This window comes from Protopterus annectens, chromosome 13.part0 (assembly GCF_019279795.1).
Source record: "Protopterus annectens isolate FY-2018-M chromosome 13.part0, PAN1.0, whole genome shotgun sequence".
NCBI classification, from domain to species: Eukaryota; Metazoa; Chordata; order Ceratodontiformes; family Protopteridae; genus Protopterus; species Protopterus annectens.
Window position 1 is genome coordinate 135,271,934 of NC_056747.1, and position 18,365 is coordinate 135,290,298.

The 18,365-nt window shown below is 40.3% G+C and overlaps 1 protein-coding gene across 1 annotated transcript in view; it reads right to left on the reverse strand.

The window, feature by feature from the left end:
- Positions 1-6,388, reverse strand: part of LOC122817659 (tetraspanin-33-like) — a 477,846-nt gene extending 471,458 nt beyond the window's left edge. The window contains exon 1 of the mRNA XM_044090722.1: positions 6,152-6,388. Coding sequence (XP_043946657.1) covers positions 6,152-6,208 — 57 coding nt within the window. The 5' untranslated portion in view covers positions 6,209-6,388. The remainder of the gene's footprint in view (positions 1-6,151) is intronic.
- Positions 6,389-18,365: the final 11,977 nt, after the last annotated feature.

Sequence of the window (18,365 nt, forward strand, 5' to 3'; positions counted from 1 at the left end):
ACCATCTTTCAAGGAACCTACTCCATTGTGGGATTTAAATTTAATGTTAACAGGCTGTAACTCAGAGTCCATTTGAACTAGCTGCAAAATGTGAATTGCGATATCTGACTTGGAAAGCTATATTTCTCATAGCCATAACATCGGCAAGAAGAGTTTCAGAACTTCAAGCTTTAGCTTCTAGGCCTCCCTATTTAGTTTTTCATAAAGACAGGGTGTTCTTAAGAACCAATTCATCCTTCCTAAGGTGGTGTCAGGATCTAACACTAATCAGACTATTAACCTTCCAGTATTCTTTCCAAATTTTTCGAACAAAGGTGAATACATTTTGCACTTATTACATATCTACAGACAGCCAAAGCACTTAAGAGCCCATTCAACCAAGTCCATGGCAGTTTCATCAGCTTTTTTATCCAGGACTTCCATGGACAATATTTGTATAGCTGCAATTCCTTTATTGCTCATTACAAATTGGATATGGCTTCAAGGAGAAGAGTGCCTTCAGCTCTACAGTACTCAGGAATATCCATCTTTAGAGTCGACCCAGGATTCAGGTAGCTGCAGACTCTGCCCCATATGTTGAGGAATGAATGAAAATTGACAACATCAGATAAAGAAGTTATGTACTCACCATAATGTTCCCATCTGTGTTGTCTATTTTCATTCTGCCTCAACTCCCCTCCCTCCAGCCCCCTACCCCTTTTCTCTTGATGACTTTTGGAAGAATGGGAGAGCATTAGAGGAACCAATGTTCCTTCTGTTTGAGCTCCAGATAGTGACTTTCCATCTTAAAGGTATAAATTTATTGTGTCATACAGTAAGAAGCTGAAAACAAGATCTGGGGAATGAAGGGAACTGCTGCATTGTGGGTAAGGGAGGAGCTTGAGAGCTTGTAGTATCCACAAGCTGTAAAACAGAGGCCAAGTTAGATCCAAGGATCAGATCTAAACCCATATGTTGAGGAAAAATGAAAATGGATAACACAGATGGAATGTTATGGTGACTACATAACTTCTTTTTTCTGAATTTACCCTGAATCTAGCCATCGGTCTCCCAGTTTTCTTTCTGGAACGTAAACATAAGAGAGGGAAGATTCTGTATACCTTGGATGTGCACAAGTAGCTGAGGTACTACCTTAACAGAACTAAGCCCTTCAGGAAAGCTGAACAGCTATTTATTTCCCTTTCTGGTGCTAAGAAGGCTCAGCCTGTTTGTCAGCAAACAGTTGATCATTGGTTGTCCTCTACTATTATTTTTTTTTGTTATTCCCACGATGGCAAATCTATTCAAGGCAAAGTTAAGGCACATTCCACCAGAGCCTTATATTTTTTGGAGGCATATGAGAAAGGAGTGGAGTATAGAAGTATTCTAGAGATGGAAACCCGGTCCTCTGTTTATACCTGTAGAAAACACTACAAACTGGATATTTTTCAAGTTCCAGAGCAGGCTTTGCAAGGACCATTCTTCATGGGCTCCTGGATCCTTATCCTTCATATTCCCAGTGTGACACCCCACCTCTGGTCCAGTAATCAGGGAGCCTCAATCCTCACCACTGGCACCAGTGGGGGATGTTCACTGAGAGGATAACAGGTATACACACAGTAACTCCAGATGCAGCTGTCTGCATCAAGCACAGTCAAGGACAATTTCCATTGAGAGCACTCAGGGAACACAGTCCAGGGCTGGTTTCTCTCTCTCTCTTTCTCCCAATCCCCAGTAAGACTCCCCACTACCACAGTTATAGAGTTGAGATCTCAGCTGAGTGACCAAGCCAAGACCTCCAGCACCCTCTCTGTCTAACCAGTGCTTTGTGTTCCTGCCCAAGTAGCTGACACACACACTCTTTGAGGTTTGATTTAAACATGCGCACACACACACACACACACACACACACACACACACACACACACACACACACACACACATACACACACACACCTACACCTACCTGGGAAAGGCTGGCACAGGTTTACTTGCTATTCCCCATTCTGCCCAGACTATAAGGTAGTTATGACTGCCACCAGACACTCCTGCCAGCTACCTTAAGGCTCTTCCAAAGGTACCCAATATACTGAGTGAAATTAATATTAATACAAATGGTAGTTTGACCAAGAGCAAGGCTATTAGGAGTGGCCCCCACAGTGTCACCAATAAATATACAAATACTCTCAAAACTTAAATATCTATGCAAAGATCAGTCACAATGAAAGTTTAAATACATTAAATAATGAATTAAAAGAACAAGGACATGCTAAGTATATATTCACAGTGACATCCAAGTTTAAAATCACAGGAAATATTTAAAATAACATTGAAGGAGACACCCAGACAAATAAAGAAAAACAATATCTAAACTAAGCTTCACTATATTCCTGACTGAATTTAAGAATTATACTTTTCCCTAATAACTTACTTAATAGAGCAAGGCAGATTATGTGGTGAATGGTCCATCTTGTTGTCAGGCCCAAGACAGAACATAGAATGCTCAGTCTCACTAAGAGCCTTCTCAAAATAATATCTAAAATATTACTTCTGGGATAGCTTGCAGAATGACATCACTTCTGGTCATCTGACTTCTAGTTGGCATGCAATCCCCCATTGCTGGAAGCTGGCAGGATTTAGCTACCTGTAAAAATACGCACATAAGGGCTTGTTCTTAGATCTGTGGCAGGTGCTGGAAGTCATAAAAAAATTCATACCTCCATGCTTCCAGAATAGCAATTAGTTCACCCCAAAGACAATACAGAAAGCTTCCTAGTACAGACTTTGTGTCTCTGGCTGCATTGAAACCTGTGAGATAGCATCTTTATGGCCGAGCCTCTAAAGTCATTTAATTTCAGATGTATTTTAAAGTTTGCTGGACTGAGGGTAACCTTCCAGTTTCCTTTTTTTAAAACATATACATTTAAGCAGTTACAATAGTGCATGTACATTTCTGTTCTCTCCAGTAGGGCACACTGTGGATACATTTTAAACACAACCATTTTATAAATACCTTTTCATCACAAACATCTGTACAAATCAATTTGATATATACATGACATACAGTTCTAATACATTTGTAACATCAGGATCATGTATACATCAGTTTAATATTCACATATGACATATAATTATTTACAAAATTCCAGCTAGCTGTGCTGGCAGTGCCTCCTATCATCACACCCAGGTAGGGTAAACTTTGGGAGTCTATGCATATGCCATTGAGGTTGTGTGAATGATGAATGTAGTACAGCTGGATAAGTCCTACTTACGTCTAACAGTAGAGTTTTAAATTTCACACTGCCTCAGTGGTAGCACCCTCCCACCATCCCCCTTATTTTATATATAGTTCAATAATATCCAACCATACTGTGCTGTTGGTTGGCTTTGGTTACTTGGTTTGGTGTTTTGTGGCTGCAAATTGGTTGGTTTCAGGCAATTCTTACTTCTGGTTCATCTTGTTTTTCCTACTTAACACTAAAAACCTGAATAGCCTACTTTGTGTGACAGGGGTTAAGCTTCCCATGTTGGGAGGGGCTTAACCATTCTCCTATCATAGGAAGGGGTTCTGAGCACTGGAAATTTGCCAGTGTGGGTTTGTGCAGGCATAGAACTTATATGCCACTGAGGCAGTGTGAAATTCTAACATCTACTGTTATAGGTAAGTAGGACTTCAAGTCTACTTTTATTTGCCTTTGCCTACTGTGCAACTCTGGCAAGTCCCTTAACCTGCTTTTGGGATAAGTTTGAAAAAGGCCCTAGTGGATCAGTGCTCTAACCTGGTTGACAAATACAAGTAAAATAAAATGCAAAAAAGTTAATGACAGGAAAGAAATACAAATAAGTAGAACTAGAATGACCCCCCCCCCCCATTCACACACATACATACACACACACACACACACACACACACACACACACACACACACACTAACCATGTTGAACAGTTTCATGCATTTACAGTATTAAAATATTACTACCAAATGTCACTATAGGTTTTTCTGCTGATCATAGATGCAGTGTAGATAAAGTCCTGAAATAAACTGAAAGTCTTTTTCAGCTCAGCGGGACAAATTAGTTAAGTAGTTAACTGACTAAAGAAACAACAATAAAATAAGAAAAATACACAGCATAAATCAATGTTGTACCTCTCTAAAAATGCTTTTAGAATCGCTAAACAATATTTGAATAACTAACTAACTAGATAGATAAATAATCTAAATATGAATAAAACAAATCTCACACATCCTCCCTCGTAGGCTTAAATTTGTATCCTTAGCTTCCTTATAAACTGTTTAGGTAATCACACTGATATGAAAGGAGTACCTTCCTTTCCTCTGGGGATACCTCCTTTTGTCCTAGGCTTTGGCTGTTGTATTCCTTTCCTGTCTGTATTATTTCTTTCTTTCTAGATTTTATCGCCAGAGCACCATTCTTAGCCAGTCCTACTTTTCAGTGCATTTCTGACAGTTATGTTTATTGGACAGTTTTAGAAGTTATGTGATAAAAGTGCCCAAGGAAACAGAACTAGGTGACATTACACAGGGAAGTAGAATATACAAATGGCATTTGAAAAGCTATAAGAAAAGCCTGCTTGGTTGTGTGGCACAGAGGGATGGAGGCTTTATTGTGACCAAAGATTGTGTATTGACCCTGGCACTGGAGGAACCAGACAGAGGGGGGAGAGGGTATGGTTACTTGCCCCTCATGGGGGTTGGGGAGGTTAGCAGGTACTTAGGGGTCACATGGAGAAATGTGATTTCTCCAGTGCAGACTGGGAAAAAACATTTTTTTGTGCTTCAGGTCAGTGAGGACATCCCATTGCACTTCTCCCTTCTGTTCTCCTAACCAGGTATCCATTGGAGAAATGTAGAGCAAAGCAGGAAAATCCCTCAAACCACCTCTAATATTTGTCTAAATGATGGCCCCTCCTCATTGATGGAGAAAGAACAGACTGATTGTCTGGGAGGAGGCAGATGATCAATAGGCGGTAGGAGCAAAGAATATTATAAAGAATGCCTGGTTCGCATAGAGGAGTAAATCCGAGTACAACCCAGGCAACCCAAGTTCAGGGGGTGGTGGGAGGGATAGGCTATGGCCAGCAGCCTGAGTGTGTGGGTGCCAGTATCACTTACTGAACCAGGAACCCCGACATAAAGATTCGGATACTGCCAGGTGCAGCTGTAAGATTGGGTGAATCAATTTACATTTCAAGGCAGGGTCCCATGGCAGGGTGGAGGTACATATGAGGAGTTCATGACAGAGTCAGCAGCAACCATTTTGAGCCACTAACCACCACAATGAGGGAGTTTGATGGAGAGGGAATTACTCTTACATGAATAACTGCCTGATACATGATTCTCAACTTAGAAAAGAATCAGATAGCTGATATAATTCCTATCCCAGACAGAGACAGGGTGAGCCGTAAGACTTTTAATTGGAAATGAATGGTCCAGCTCTTACCCTGGAGGGGGAGCAAATAGATTGGTAGGGTGCTGTGTTGAGGAGGCCTGAAGATGGGTATGTGAGGGGGAAAGCAGTAATAAACATACTGTGAAAATATGTAATTAATATGCCATTAAAGCATGCAAAACTGTTGCTATTTAGCTTGTTTAAATACATATATATTCTGCTGTCCTCCAGAGTTCTCTGTTTCTTTTCATTTCAGTAGGACAAATTAGTTAAATAATTAACTGACTAAAGAAACAAGAATGAAGTAAGAAAAATACAAAAGTAAAGTAAATGTCAGTGTTATAACACACTAAAACTGCCTTTAGAACTGCTGAACATTTTTAATAAATAAATAGAGAATCTAAATATGATTTAAAAAAATCTGACACATCCTCCTTAGTAGGCTGAAATCTGTATTCTTAGTCTGCTTGTAAAAATGTGGAACTGTTTGGGTAATCACACTGATGAGGAGTGCCCTCCTATCGTACAGTGTTGTCCTGTATGTTTTCTTTTCCTTTATAACTTTCAACAAGCTTATAGTTACTAGAAATATTTATCCTGTTCTTTGTTTATGTCACACACTTCATTTTTAAACAGTTATCTTCTCCTTACTTTATATCACATAAATCACTTTTAAGTAAAGCACTGCTGAATGTGTACCAGTGTATGCTCTACAGAGTATCACTGTTAAAATAGATTAATGCTAGAAGCAATTACTCACCCAAAAGAGATAGCAAAAAACAAACAAGGCGTACTTAAGTACCCGGTTTGTTCTCATAATGTGTCATATGTTGGAGTCCCGACAGACAGAAGTTTCTTCAATTTAAGAAAGCTACAGTTTTACTCAAGGAAGATGAAAACAATAAACTCACTAAAGTTGCTATAATTCCTTCAACGGCTAGTCCAAAATCCTCAGCTCCTCTGTTTTTGAAAGGAGAAATACTCAACATGAGACTTATTGATGCATACTATCTGTCACCTACAAGTACTAGCATGTTTTGTGAGTTCTGATGTAAAAATGCAGAATCTCGTAAAAGCAATATTAACTTCTTAAACAGGTTTTGCTGGCTCAGACAGATACATTCCAACATTCATCAGACAGGAACTCTTAGCTGTGGGTGATAACATTTTTCTTTGACATGTTGCTATCTTGCAACCTCCACATCCCTCAGAAATGTTTACAAGGACGCTGCCCCTACACTCAGATCTGGAATTTGTGCTATTTTGTTATTATTTTTATAATTATTTGCTAACAATGGATGGATAAGCTTAAAGGACACTTTCCAAAGGGATGACATAAGAGCACTGTTAACAGGTAAGTGAAATGCCCCTTTTTCACGCACAGACTTGTTGGAAAAAAAAAAGAAATAAAACGGAGCACTGAGCACTGATTAGTATTAAACAGCAAAGGGAAATGAAAATATTGGGAAGCACTTACAAGCACAGGAGTAAAAATTAGTATCATGGAGTATAGACATCTTCCGCAGCTGAATTGTCTGATCCTACTAATAATCTCCTCAACAAGGAGGTTAGATTTCATCATGTGAATGAGCCTAGGCATTTGCAGGAAGCTTCCAGTTCAAGTAAAGACATGAGCTTTGTCATTAAAACTGTAACAGTTGGCAGTTTCCGATTTGTAGCAGTATCACATGTGGAGGTCCAAATGGATAATACTTGGAAGATACAAGCTAAGGAATATTTGAGAATAGTCAGGGAAGACGGTGTTGACATTCTTGACCTAAAAGATCTTGTAAGGGGATTTAGTTTGTTCCTTGCATAAGTATCTACAGATTTCTAGATGAGAAAGTGACTTCTAAATTAGAATGTAGCCAACCTGGTGTTGCAGATGGCATAAAGCCCTGACAGTGGTCCAGATGATCCAAGTTTGATTAGTGGCTTAGACATATGACTCAGTTGGAAGGGGGCATGCTGATATGGGAGGTATCATTCCGCAAGCCCTGGTACAGGCCAGGACTTGGAAAAATTGCTATGTTGGGTGAGTGGTTGGTCCAAGGAGGTATGGTGGACAAATTCTCAGAGGTCTTACCTCATTACCCAAGACAAACTACCAGAGAGAATCAGCATACTAGGGGTAGGGCCTTGGGGAAAAAAGCCCTGGTGCACATGATAGCACGTGTGATTCTTTTGATTTCTAGTTCCACTCCACTTCTCACCTGAAGGTTCCACTTCTCCTTCTCACTCCACCTGTGTTGGTCTCTGCTGGGAGGATACTATATGGTTAGGCCTGCTGTCCCTACTCCCCTTCCTTCTGTCACAGTGGCCCCACCAGCAGGGCATTATCAGGTGCGGAGGTCAAGAGTACCTGGAGCAGAAGCTGAGCAACTGATGGTCAGCTGGAGCAAATAAATTGTTAATCAGAATAACCAGTCCAGTTTAGCACAGGAAGAATAGAAGACAGTCAGTTTTGAAAATAGTAATGCAATGATGTTGTATCTCCAAATCTTTTGGGTTTTTATTACCATGACAGGACTGGACCCCATTCCTAAGTCAAAGTACGATTAAAGTTCATGAAATTAGTATTGTTTCAATCTTTGATGTCAGCCAAAAGTGCTCTTCTCAGCACCCGCAATGTGACCATTAATGACTCCTTCTGCAATTCGTATGGGTTTACATGGATTGGTAACATATCTAAATACAATTGTAGATTCTTTTTTATAAGAACCATTGCTCCTACTACTATTGGAACTGTCAGGATATCTTTCTTCCACATTGCTCTTGTTTCTGTCTGCAGATCCTGGTATTTTATGACTTTGTGTCTCTCTGTACGCAAGACGCTGTAGTCACTAGGTGTTGTGATTTCAATGATGAATGCTACGTTTGTCTTCTTTTCTTGAACCACTATATCCGGTATCAGTTAGGTTCCACTTATAAACCAGCAGATTTTGTTTAAGGTTGTTTATATCTGTTAAAAATTCATAGTAATGGTTTCAGGACTCATTAGAAGGGTGTACTGACAAGGAACATAGTCAGTGATGACACCAGCTGGTCTAGGTATGCGCCACTTTTTTTTTACCATGTTAAGATGACCACGGGTGCTAAACAAAATGGCTTTGATTTTAGTGATGTTACCATGAAGCTCCAAATAACCAAGCCCAGTACAAACATCACTGTATTTGAGCTTGTAAGCAGCCACATAATGTAACTGACTTGGAGCTCAAATAACCTTATCTATAACCTCAAAAATGAAAACATTAACAGCAATGGAAAAAAACAGTGTTACTAAAATAGATCCTGGGCTAACTCTCTCTCTCTCTCTCAATAGTCTAACATAGGGTTACTGAAGGTCCTAATCTGTAAGTAGCTATGAAACCAAAAATGAGAAATGGAAACTAAGCCATAAAGTGTAAGTTAACAACAGTAAAGCATAAATTACTGAATCACATAATTTGCCAAGGCCCAAAATCACCTCCTAGTAATCTTGCCCTCCTCCACTGAGTTAGCCCACTCTCACTCTCTCTGTCTCTCTCTATCTGTACATAGGAGGTGTTCTTTCAGCTGAAAACAGGGAAAATAAATAATGGGAACATCTTCTTCACTATCCTCCCCGCCACTCTAAACTATATTTGCCATTGCCCTACATAAAGTATCACCTTCCCATTGTACTCTTTTGACATTTATGTGGCTTCCTTGTAAGTCCACTAACTCATTATTGCTTTTTTCCATTATTCTTTGGAGGTGAGGTGAGTGTTTTTCCCCAAAAAACACTGGTTGTGCAACTAATAAGTCCCAGTACAAGACTTGTGTTCTGTCATTCAAATTAAGACTTTGCATTTTTTGTCATTATTTACTTAAATGTGTGCAACTCTCAATTGATGGTGTAATCTGGGATACAATGTCATTTTCATTTGTAGCTCAACTGATGGGTCTCAGATATACCTCTCAAACTCTAAAACAAAAAATCTGGACAAACCCATAAATACTGGGGGGGCAAAGGACCAAAAATAGGGAACATTTTTAAATATTGCTCTTAAAAACTTAGAAAATTGATAGAAAAACAGGTTTTGCATTAGCATGAATTTTCTAAAGGGTATAAAGTCTGCAACACAAATGTCTGTTATTATTTTCTGACTTCAGTCTTCAGTGATTTGCCAATGACTTGTTAGAAAACCACAGTTTTATGAAAAACAGACCAAAAATATGAGGTAAATGTCTGGACATTCTGCGAAAATCTGTACAGTTGGGAGGTATGGTCTCAGATCTAGCTTGGTCGCTTTTGCTAGATTCATGGATCCAACTCTTGAGCTCCTCCATTTACCCGTAATGCCCCACTCACTTAACATACCACAAATCTCATTTGCCGCCATACCGCATAAAAGCAGATCTCCTTTCAAGTTTTTGGATGTTGTTTCAGCCTTTAAAGGTTATACATTTCCTTACTTTGGATTATCTTTAACTTTGTTTCCCTTTCCGCCCTTATTTTCTACACAGTTTTACGGGTTCTTTCTGGTAGGCAGTTCTTTTTCCCTAACCCTTAGTAGTCTGAGTACTTTACTGAGTACCATTGTGGGTACTCTTGTTTCCTTCTCTTATTCTGCCTTTTTTCCTACCCTCTGGAAAGCATCTCTTTGTACCATTGTTGGTAATTCCTCAAAAAAAAAAAGATTTTTATTAGTGTAGTCTTTTAAAACTTCTCATTTATTTCTTCAAAAAATGGCAGATAAACCGACTGGTTTTAAAAAATGCACTTTCTGTGTGCATATGATTCCCAGTTCTGATGCCCACAGAGAATGTGTTTATTGTTTGGGTGCTGCCCATTTAGATGTCGACTGCTCTATCTGTGCAGGCTTTAATACCAGAGCTCTCTGACAGGAGAAATAAACTGGTACTGAAGGGTCTTGTTTACGCTACATCTTCTTTAGCTACTGGGGCTCAACCCCCCTCTAAGATGTCCAAAAAAGGGAAGCCTGAATTGGCTATAAAGGATAAGGACCCTAAGTAAAAGTCTCTGGACCATTCACTGTCATTGACTCCAACCTTCAAGCCTCCTGCAAATTTTCAGAAACATCATACCCAACACCCTCAGATCTCTCTCCTTGAAGCCTAAGTCACCTTGGAATCAGTCACCCCAGTTCTTGCTGGAGCCGATCTCTCCTTGACTCCACTCACCTTTTTTCCAGGAGACTCTGAGGAGACAGTCCATGCCACCATCTACCAGCACCTCTCCTAGGCCCTCCAGGAGCTTATCTGAAGCAGAAGTGGATAGGGTTATGAGGAAGTTCCTCAGAGCTCAGATCCAGATTGGTGTAATCCTGGATCATATTCAGAAGTTAATTCATACCATTTTTCACAAATTCCTAATCATATAATTGACAAAAAGAAAAATCTAGCAAAGCTAGACTTTCCACTGTGTAATACCTTAAATCTGTTTTATCAGAGGCAACATGGAATATATGCAAATTACCCTTTAAGGATATCAGGTGTTTCATCTAAGTAGCAAGGTATCACACAGTGGAAAGTCTAGCTTTGCTAAATTTTTCTTTTTTTGCTTTTTAACCAATTGTTTTTTCTGTGTGACCTTTTTAATCAATGTTTTAGTTTCCCCATATAATTGAGGAAAATCCCTGATGTATCACACAATCAGTGGGATGCAGCAGCCCTCAAAATAAGAAAGCTGCTTGAAAAAAAAAGAAGAGTCATCCAAAAAGTTCCCCCAGACCAGATAGGATCTGGAATTTTTTCAAGATTCTTTTAGTGCCAAAAAAGACAAGGGACTTGAGACCCATTAAACCAGTATGTGAAATACTCAAAGTTCCAAATGGTCACGTTTCAGTCCATTTTACCCCTGCTGCAAAAGGACGATTAGATGTGCTCAACAGAACTTCAGGATACATACTATCACATCAAAATGAACAGGCGTTCCAGAAGATATCTACGCTTTCAACTGGGAGCCAGTTATTACCAGTTCAGAGCGCCACCCTTTGGACTCACCATAGCACCCAGGGTGTTTACCAAATGCATGACAATGGTAGCAGCTCACATAAGACTGCTAGGATTCCAGGTGTTTACATATTTAAACGATTGGTTCCCAACTGCTCCAGCCAGACATCTACTTTTACAAGCATGGGGCTACTTGCTCCACTTATGTCACAATCTGGGCACTACAGTCAACTACAAGTTGCAACTCACTGCTACACAGAACCTGGAGTTCATAGGTGCTCATCTAAATGTGGTGAATTAGATAGTGTCTCTTCCTCCAACAAGAGTACAAACCCTCAAATCCCAGGTAAGGGAAGTGATCTTGCATTCCTGTCCTCCAGCACAACTAGTCTTACAAGCCTTGGGGGTCCATGGCAGCAGCAATAACTCTAATTCTGTTAGCCAGATTTCATATGCGGATTATACAGTGGACTCTGTCAGTTTAGTGGTCTATTTTTCAGTAGCCTTTGTATATTCCAGTCAGGACTAAACAGGTTTGCAAGGATTACCTTCTCTGGTGGATCCTTTCAAATAAAGTTTCTCAAGGGCATCCTTTTGTTTTTCCTCTACCGGTAGTCAATCACAGTAAACATGGATGGCTTCCATCTGGGGTGAGGGGCATTTCTTGGGAAGGACAGTCAATTCACATATCAATGTCCTGGAGATGAGAGCCATCCCTCTAATGTTGCAGGCCCGTCAAGATGCTCTCTCCTCTGGGACGATTGCAGTCCAAATGGACAATATGTCTGTAGTCTGGTACATCAACAAATGGGGGAAACTAGATCTTATCCTCTATGTCGTGAGGCAATGAGAATGTGGCAGTGGGCAATTTCTTCTGGTCACTTTCTCATTGCAACACGTATACCTGGGAAAAACAATGTACTTGCAGACAAACTAAGAAGATCCATTCTGATGCCTCCTAAGTAGTCTTTCAATTTGAAAGTGACAGAGAGAATTTTCCATCAGTGGGTCTAGCCATGCTGCAGTCTCTTTGCTTCCCCCACAACAACTAGCGGAACAGGTTCTTCAGCCTGATAGCCCCTCTGAGAGAGTCACTGAGAGATACAATACTTCACAATTGCCCCCCTGGTCTCCTCTCTGCTTATCCCCCATTACTTCTACTCCTCAAATGTCTACAGAAAGCTTACCAGTTGAATAGCAGAGTTATCTTCATTGCATCTTTTTGGCATTATCAATTGGTTTCGCTTCCTGTGGCCTCATCTTCTGTAGCCGCCCTGGGTACTGGATCCCAATCCTGACCTCCTGCCTCATCAGACAGGGATGACTCAACTAGACATAACAGGTCTCAAGTTAACTGCATGGTTTCCTCCAGTTCCAATGATAGCTAGACAGCCCATGCTTTCCTCCATAGTCTGAGATATTGTGTTGTCTTCTCAAAAGTCTTCAACTAGAAAGATTTACAGAAGTAAGTGGAAAATATTTTGTGTTTGGGCCCGCCAGAGACATTTCAACCCTTTTTCTGCCTCAATCTCAGCTGTACTCATCTTTTTAGCATACGTCTTCAGAGAGGACTAGTTTCTCAGCTATCAAAGTTCAGTTAACCGCCATTTCCAATTATCATTCAGGCAAAAATCACGCTTCTTTTGCTTCTTGTAAGTTGTGCAAGACTTTTCTGAAAGGCACCTTTTTACTTAGGCTTCCCAATCAGGGACCCTAATCCTTCATGGGATTTAACAATCTTACTTCAAAGTCTGACTCAAAGTCCTTTTGAACCTTCAGCCAAGTAAGACCTAAAATTGTTGTTCTGAAAGACCTTTTCCCTAGTAGCCATTACATCAGCTAGATGAGTATCTGAACTCCAGTCTGTTTCCTCTAAGTCTCCATACGTGATTTTTCATAAGAATAGGGTGTCTTTATGTATTACTCCATCTTTTTTACCTAAAGTGGCTTCTGAGTCAGACATTAATCAGGTCATTAATCTCCCAGATTTCTTCCCAAAATTCTCCAGTAAAGGTGAATACATACTGCATCTTTTGGATATGCACAGGTAACTTCTTTTTTATCTTCTTTGAACCAGAGATTTCAGAAAATCTGACCAATTATTTGTATCCTTTTCTCGTAACAGATTTGGTATGGCAGTTTTCAAGGCGGCTTTAGTCAAATGCTTGACTGATTGCATATCCTTTGTCTGTAAACAGAGGGGTTTGTCTTTACCTAAGCCACCAAGAACACATTCCACAAGGTCTGTTCCTCAGCATTTTGCTCAAGAGCTTTGATAGACGACATTTGTGCAGCGGCCACTTGGTCCAGTATTCATAACATTGCTGCTCATTACAAATTGGATTTGATTTCTAGAAACAGAGCTGCCTTTGGCTCTGCAAATATCCTTCCTTGGGGACCATCCAAGGTTCATCTTCATAGCTTCACAGGTTCATAGAAGGCTATTAAGCTAACGGCCCTAGAGCCCTTACAAATCTAGCCATATTTATCCCAAGTTGCCCCAATTACTGCTGGATAGGTGAGTGAAGTTCACAGAGGTAAAGTTTTATGTTAGTTAATATCAACTTCCTTTGTCCAGGAGGGAAATGGGTGCCACCCCAGGAGTGAATTTGCAGTCACTCATCCATTGATCTAGGTTGGATTTGAAGAGGGTCAGGGAGGGCCTCTGTTTAATGTGAATTGGAAGCTTGTTCCAGAGGAGTGACAGTCTCTGGGAGATGTATCTGTCTCTCCAGCATGACCTGTTTGTGTCCCCAACATAGCTGGGAACTCTGTCCCATCAGTTAAGGCACAAATGAAAATGACAACATCAGATACAAACGTATGTACTCACCATAATGATGCATTTGTGTTGCCCATTTTCATTGGTCCTCAGTTTCCCCCCTCCTAACACCCTCCCCTAAGAGACTTTTCCTGAGAACCTATAGTTCCTCGTTTGAGCTCCAGTTTTATCTATACTGTTTCTACTCTATTCATTCTGTATTTTATAAACTGTATTGCTAGGTGCTGCAAACTCAATCTAAGGTATGTTAGGTTAGTGGGGCATTATGGGTAAAGGGAAAAGCTTGAGAGTTGAATCTGTGAATCTAGTAGCTAAGCCGGATTCAAGGTCGGATCCAGGACTCATCGCTTGAGTTAGAATGAAAATGACCAACACAGATGCATCATTATGGTGAGTACATAACTTTTGTATATCTCTTCACCTCAGGATGACTTTTTATAAGTTGGGAGTTGAGATAGGTTACAGGGAGTCAGAGAGATGGTTACAAATCAATATATTGTTATGAAAGTGACTGGTGCTCTGCAATTAAGGTTAACTTATCAGCGGTACTAACAGTATAGGAGGGAATTTCTACCTACTGAATAATTTTGTAATCTTTTGTAATCTTAATAAGCTTTCTTCTTTTAAATTCCTACCAGATATGTTTTAGTTAAAAGGCGGGGAATTATGTATCATTGTGCTTTGTTGCGTTATAAACCCAGAGTGCTTCACTTTTATCAAACACTTGGAAAGTCTGAGTAGGGTCCATTTTGGATATTGAAATAACCTACACAGTCTATCAGTGCATTTAGGATGGGTGAACGTGAGCCTATTGAGAAAAGGGAGCATATTAAGGTGAAATAAATAATTCTAGGGTAACACACTTCCTGAAAATGCAGCATTATATGTCAGTATTGCTTAAGGGTATTTTGCCTAATGACAATATGCATCTGTATTTCAGATATGAAAACTGGAAACCACAATACAGGATGGTTTGAGGACAGGGCAAGGAGACTATTGGACACCGGGTAAGTAACAGATATGTAAATGGACAAACAGAAGGAGAGGAAAAAGTGCATCAGTAAACTCCCTAAATCAGAAGTCAGACGGTTATAGTAATTTGAAACTTTAGAAGCATAGGCCCTAGTCAAAGTCTAGGAGCATAACAGTAAAGTGCCTTCTCCAACAAGGACTCAAACCTAGACTCTTGGGAAATACTAAAGACTTTTATGTATTTATAATAAAAGTTGCACAGTGATGTCTTTGTCATTTATTTATTTATATTAATTTTTTTCTATTGTTTATTTTGGTGGGATTATGGACTCTTAAAACTGGAATGGGAGGCTGTTTTATGACATTCTTGAAAGAAGCAAAGAAGTATCCAGTGTCTTTCTTTGTCTGTCCAGTAAAATTTGGCTAGTACTATTGCCTTGGTTGTGTCTATCCCCAAGTGAATTCCTAATACATGACTGTGGGCTACTGTCTTTATTACTGGTCGACTTTAAACTTGGTGTAGAGGTTCTTCTTTATACCTACTCACTGTATATAACCGGTCATCTTTCAGCTCATAATGGGGTAAGATGGAATATGAACATCCTATTCACTGTTTTCCCCAGAACCCTAGATATACTGTCTCTTGCCCTATTTAAAGTATCATCTTCCCATGATACTGTTTGAAAATTTATGTGGCTTACTTGTAAGTCCATTAACTCAGGATTACTTTCTCCCATGGCTTATTTTGAGGTGAAAGGTGTAACTTCTTTCCCCAAAGCACTGGCAGTGCAGCTTTTTCTATGCCCTCCCTATAAAGGGTAATTCTGTACAAACATCGTTATCTACACTAATGTCTTTGTAAGTTTAGCACATGTTTAGACAAGTCAGCACTCAAAGCCCCTGTCCAGCAGGGACACAGGTGGAATCCCAGGGGTGTATTTTCTGTTTTCCATCCAGTTATCCAGGTTGTGCTTAAAAAGTGATAATGAGGTACTTTGCTTGACGTGGAGAGGGAGTCTATTCCACAGATGGGGGAGTCTCTGGGACACAAATCTGCCCTACTAACAAGTCCTATTGACATCACAGACCAGGTTGAGCTTGCACATACAGGTTGCTCGAGTGGAGCTTGACTTGGGGATATGCAGCAGTCCCATCAAGGCGGGGTCTGAGATTGCTTTGTATGCCAGACAGAGGTCACCTCTGAGGAGACTGTATGAAACTGAGTAGAGGGACAGGGCTTTTAGCCTATATGTGTAAGGTAGATTTTTGAGGCCTTGGATTCTCAGAGGAACCTCTGTGGTCTTTCCAGCTGCTGGATGTGCTTTGCAAGGTACATGCCAAAGGAGGCGTTGCGCTCAATAATTGGCTTTATAGGGGAAGAATACAGGGATGTTATGAATGATGTTCATCATTCCCACTATCTCAGTAGCATTTTAAATTATGTGCCAAGGTAACCCAGTACTGGCTAGGTTTCAAAAGCTCAGACTCTTCTCCCTCTCTCTTCCTGTAACAGCTGTTTGGTTGACCATATCTTGAGAGGGAAACCTTCAGCTGCCACAGGAAGTGAGAGATCACGCTTTCTGTTGTCCAAAAAAAAAAAAAAACAAAAATCCTCTGACTCTTCACAGGATACAGTGCCTTTTCCAGCGTACTGCTGAGATAAGCCCCATTTGAGGCCCCCCCTTCCTCTCATTGTATTGTTAGATTTGTTATTTGCTTTCTATTTAAAACATTTTTTTTTATTTCTCTTTACAGTAATTACTAATGGAATTCCTGTTTATTTGCTTTTGATCTTTCACAAATGCTAGGCTGTCTGCTCCTGTGGGCCATTTTAACCTTAAGACAATTTCCCCAAACATGAGAATCAAATCCTGTATTTTGTGTCTGTGAGGTAAAGACCTTAACCATTAATGTGAAGTTGTTTTATCTCGCCTTCATTCTTACTGATGGGTTCAGAGCCGATCCTCGGCTCCAACTCGGCCAAATGTTAAAGCTCGAGGTTTTCAACCAGCTCATGGCCTACTCCTTATCCCATGATGCACTGGTGCTTCCCCCAGATCTCGTTTGCCGCTGCAACAGATTGGGCATTTCACCAGCTCTGGCCAGTGAATATAAGTATTTTTCTCAAGTTTAATATTTTTTTTTCTAAATATTTCATCTTTTATATAGTTAGTTAGTTTAGAGAATTATATGTAGCATACCTTTCTCTCTCTCTCTTTTGTGGCCATTTGTATTAGGCCTAGTTTAACTCCCTTTTCCCATTTATTCAAAACATTGATAGTTATAGCTTTCACTTATATACATATATATCTGTGTGTGGTGTGTTTATTGTTAGTAGTATAAAAGGCTTAGATATAGTTTTTTTTGTGAGCCCATTTTTTTATTTAGGGCTATTTCTTCTTTAATATATAGATTGTTTAAATTAGAAGGCTTTAAGGACTGTTTATAGTATTCTAGTGTGATTATTGTTTTTTGTAGAATTGTTGATATATCTCAGGTGAAATCTAAGTCGGGTTTCAAAAAATGCCCTAAGCATGGGCAGAAGATGTCCATTACTGATGGACACTTGGACTGAGTATATTGTTTGGGGGAGGTTCACCTCCAAGAAAATTGTTCCATATGCCACTCGTTCAGTACTAGGGGTGCTGCATGAAAGAAAAGGTAAACTGATAGCTAGAGGACTGGTTAAGTCTTCCTTTCAGGACTCATTAGATAAGGGCAAGACCCAAGACAAGAATTCAAAATCTTCCAAGTCTTCTTCTGGATCAGAGCCAAAGACAAGCTCATCGACTCCAAAAAAATCGGACAGACCATCTACCTTGGCGCCACAAGTTTTGGAGCCAACGGTTTTGCTTCTTGGTGGGAGCTGGTCCCCGGTTTTGGATCCGGTATCTCCTACCCTTAAATCTCCTATTTTACAGTCAGTGGCTTCTTCCTAGGTTCTTCTCATCCTCAAGACTCTCTGATAAGGATGCGGATCGCGTGGTGCAGAGGTTTCTCCAGACACTGGCACAAGCTAAGATTTTGTCTGGGCTGACCCTTGGGGCTCTGGGCCCAACTGAGACCCAGTACATTACTTCTGTTCCTCCTCCAATCTGACTTGAGGTTTTGGAGCCGGAGTGTTCGGAGCTGATGATCGTGGATCTGCCGGAGCCGACACCTGCTCCAGGCCTGTCATTTCCAACTACTCTTACTTCCTTGGTGCCGACCGTGGAGCCTAGGAGCCGACATGTGCTGGTTGGGTCTGGGGAGAATAGTCAAACTGACCTCTTGGTTCCAACTT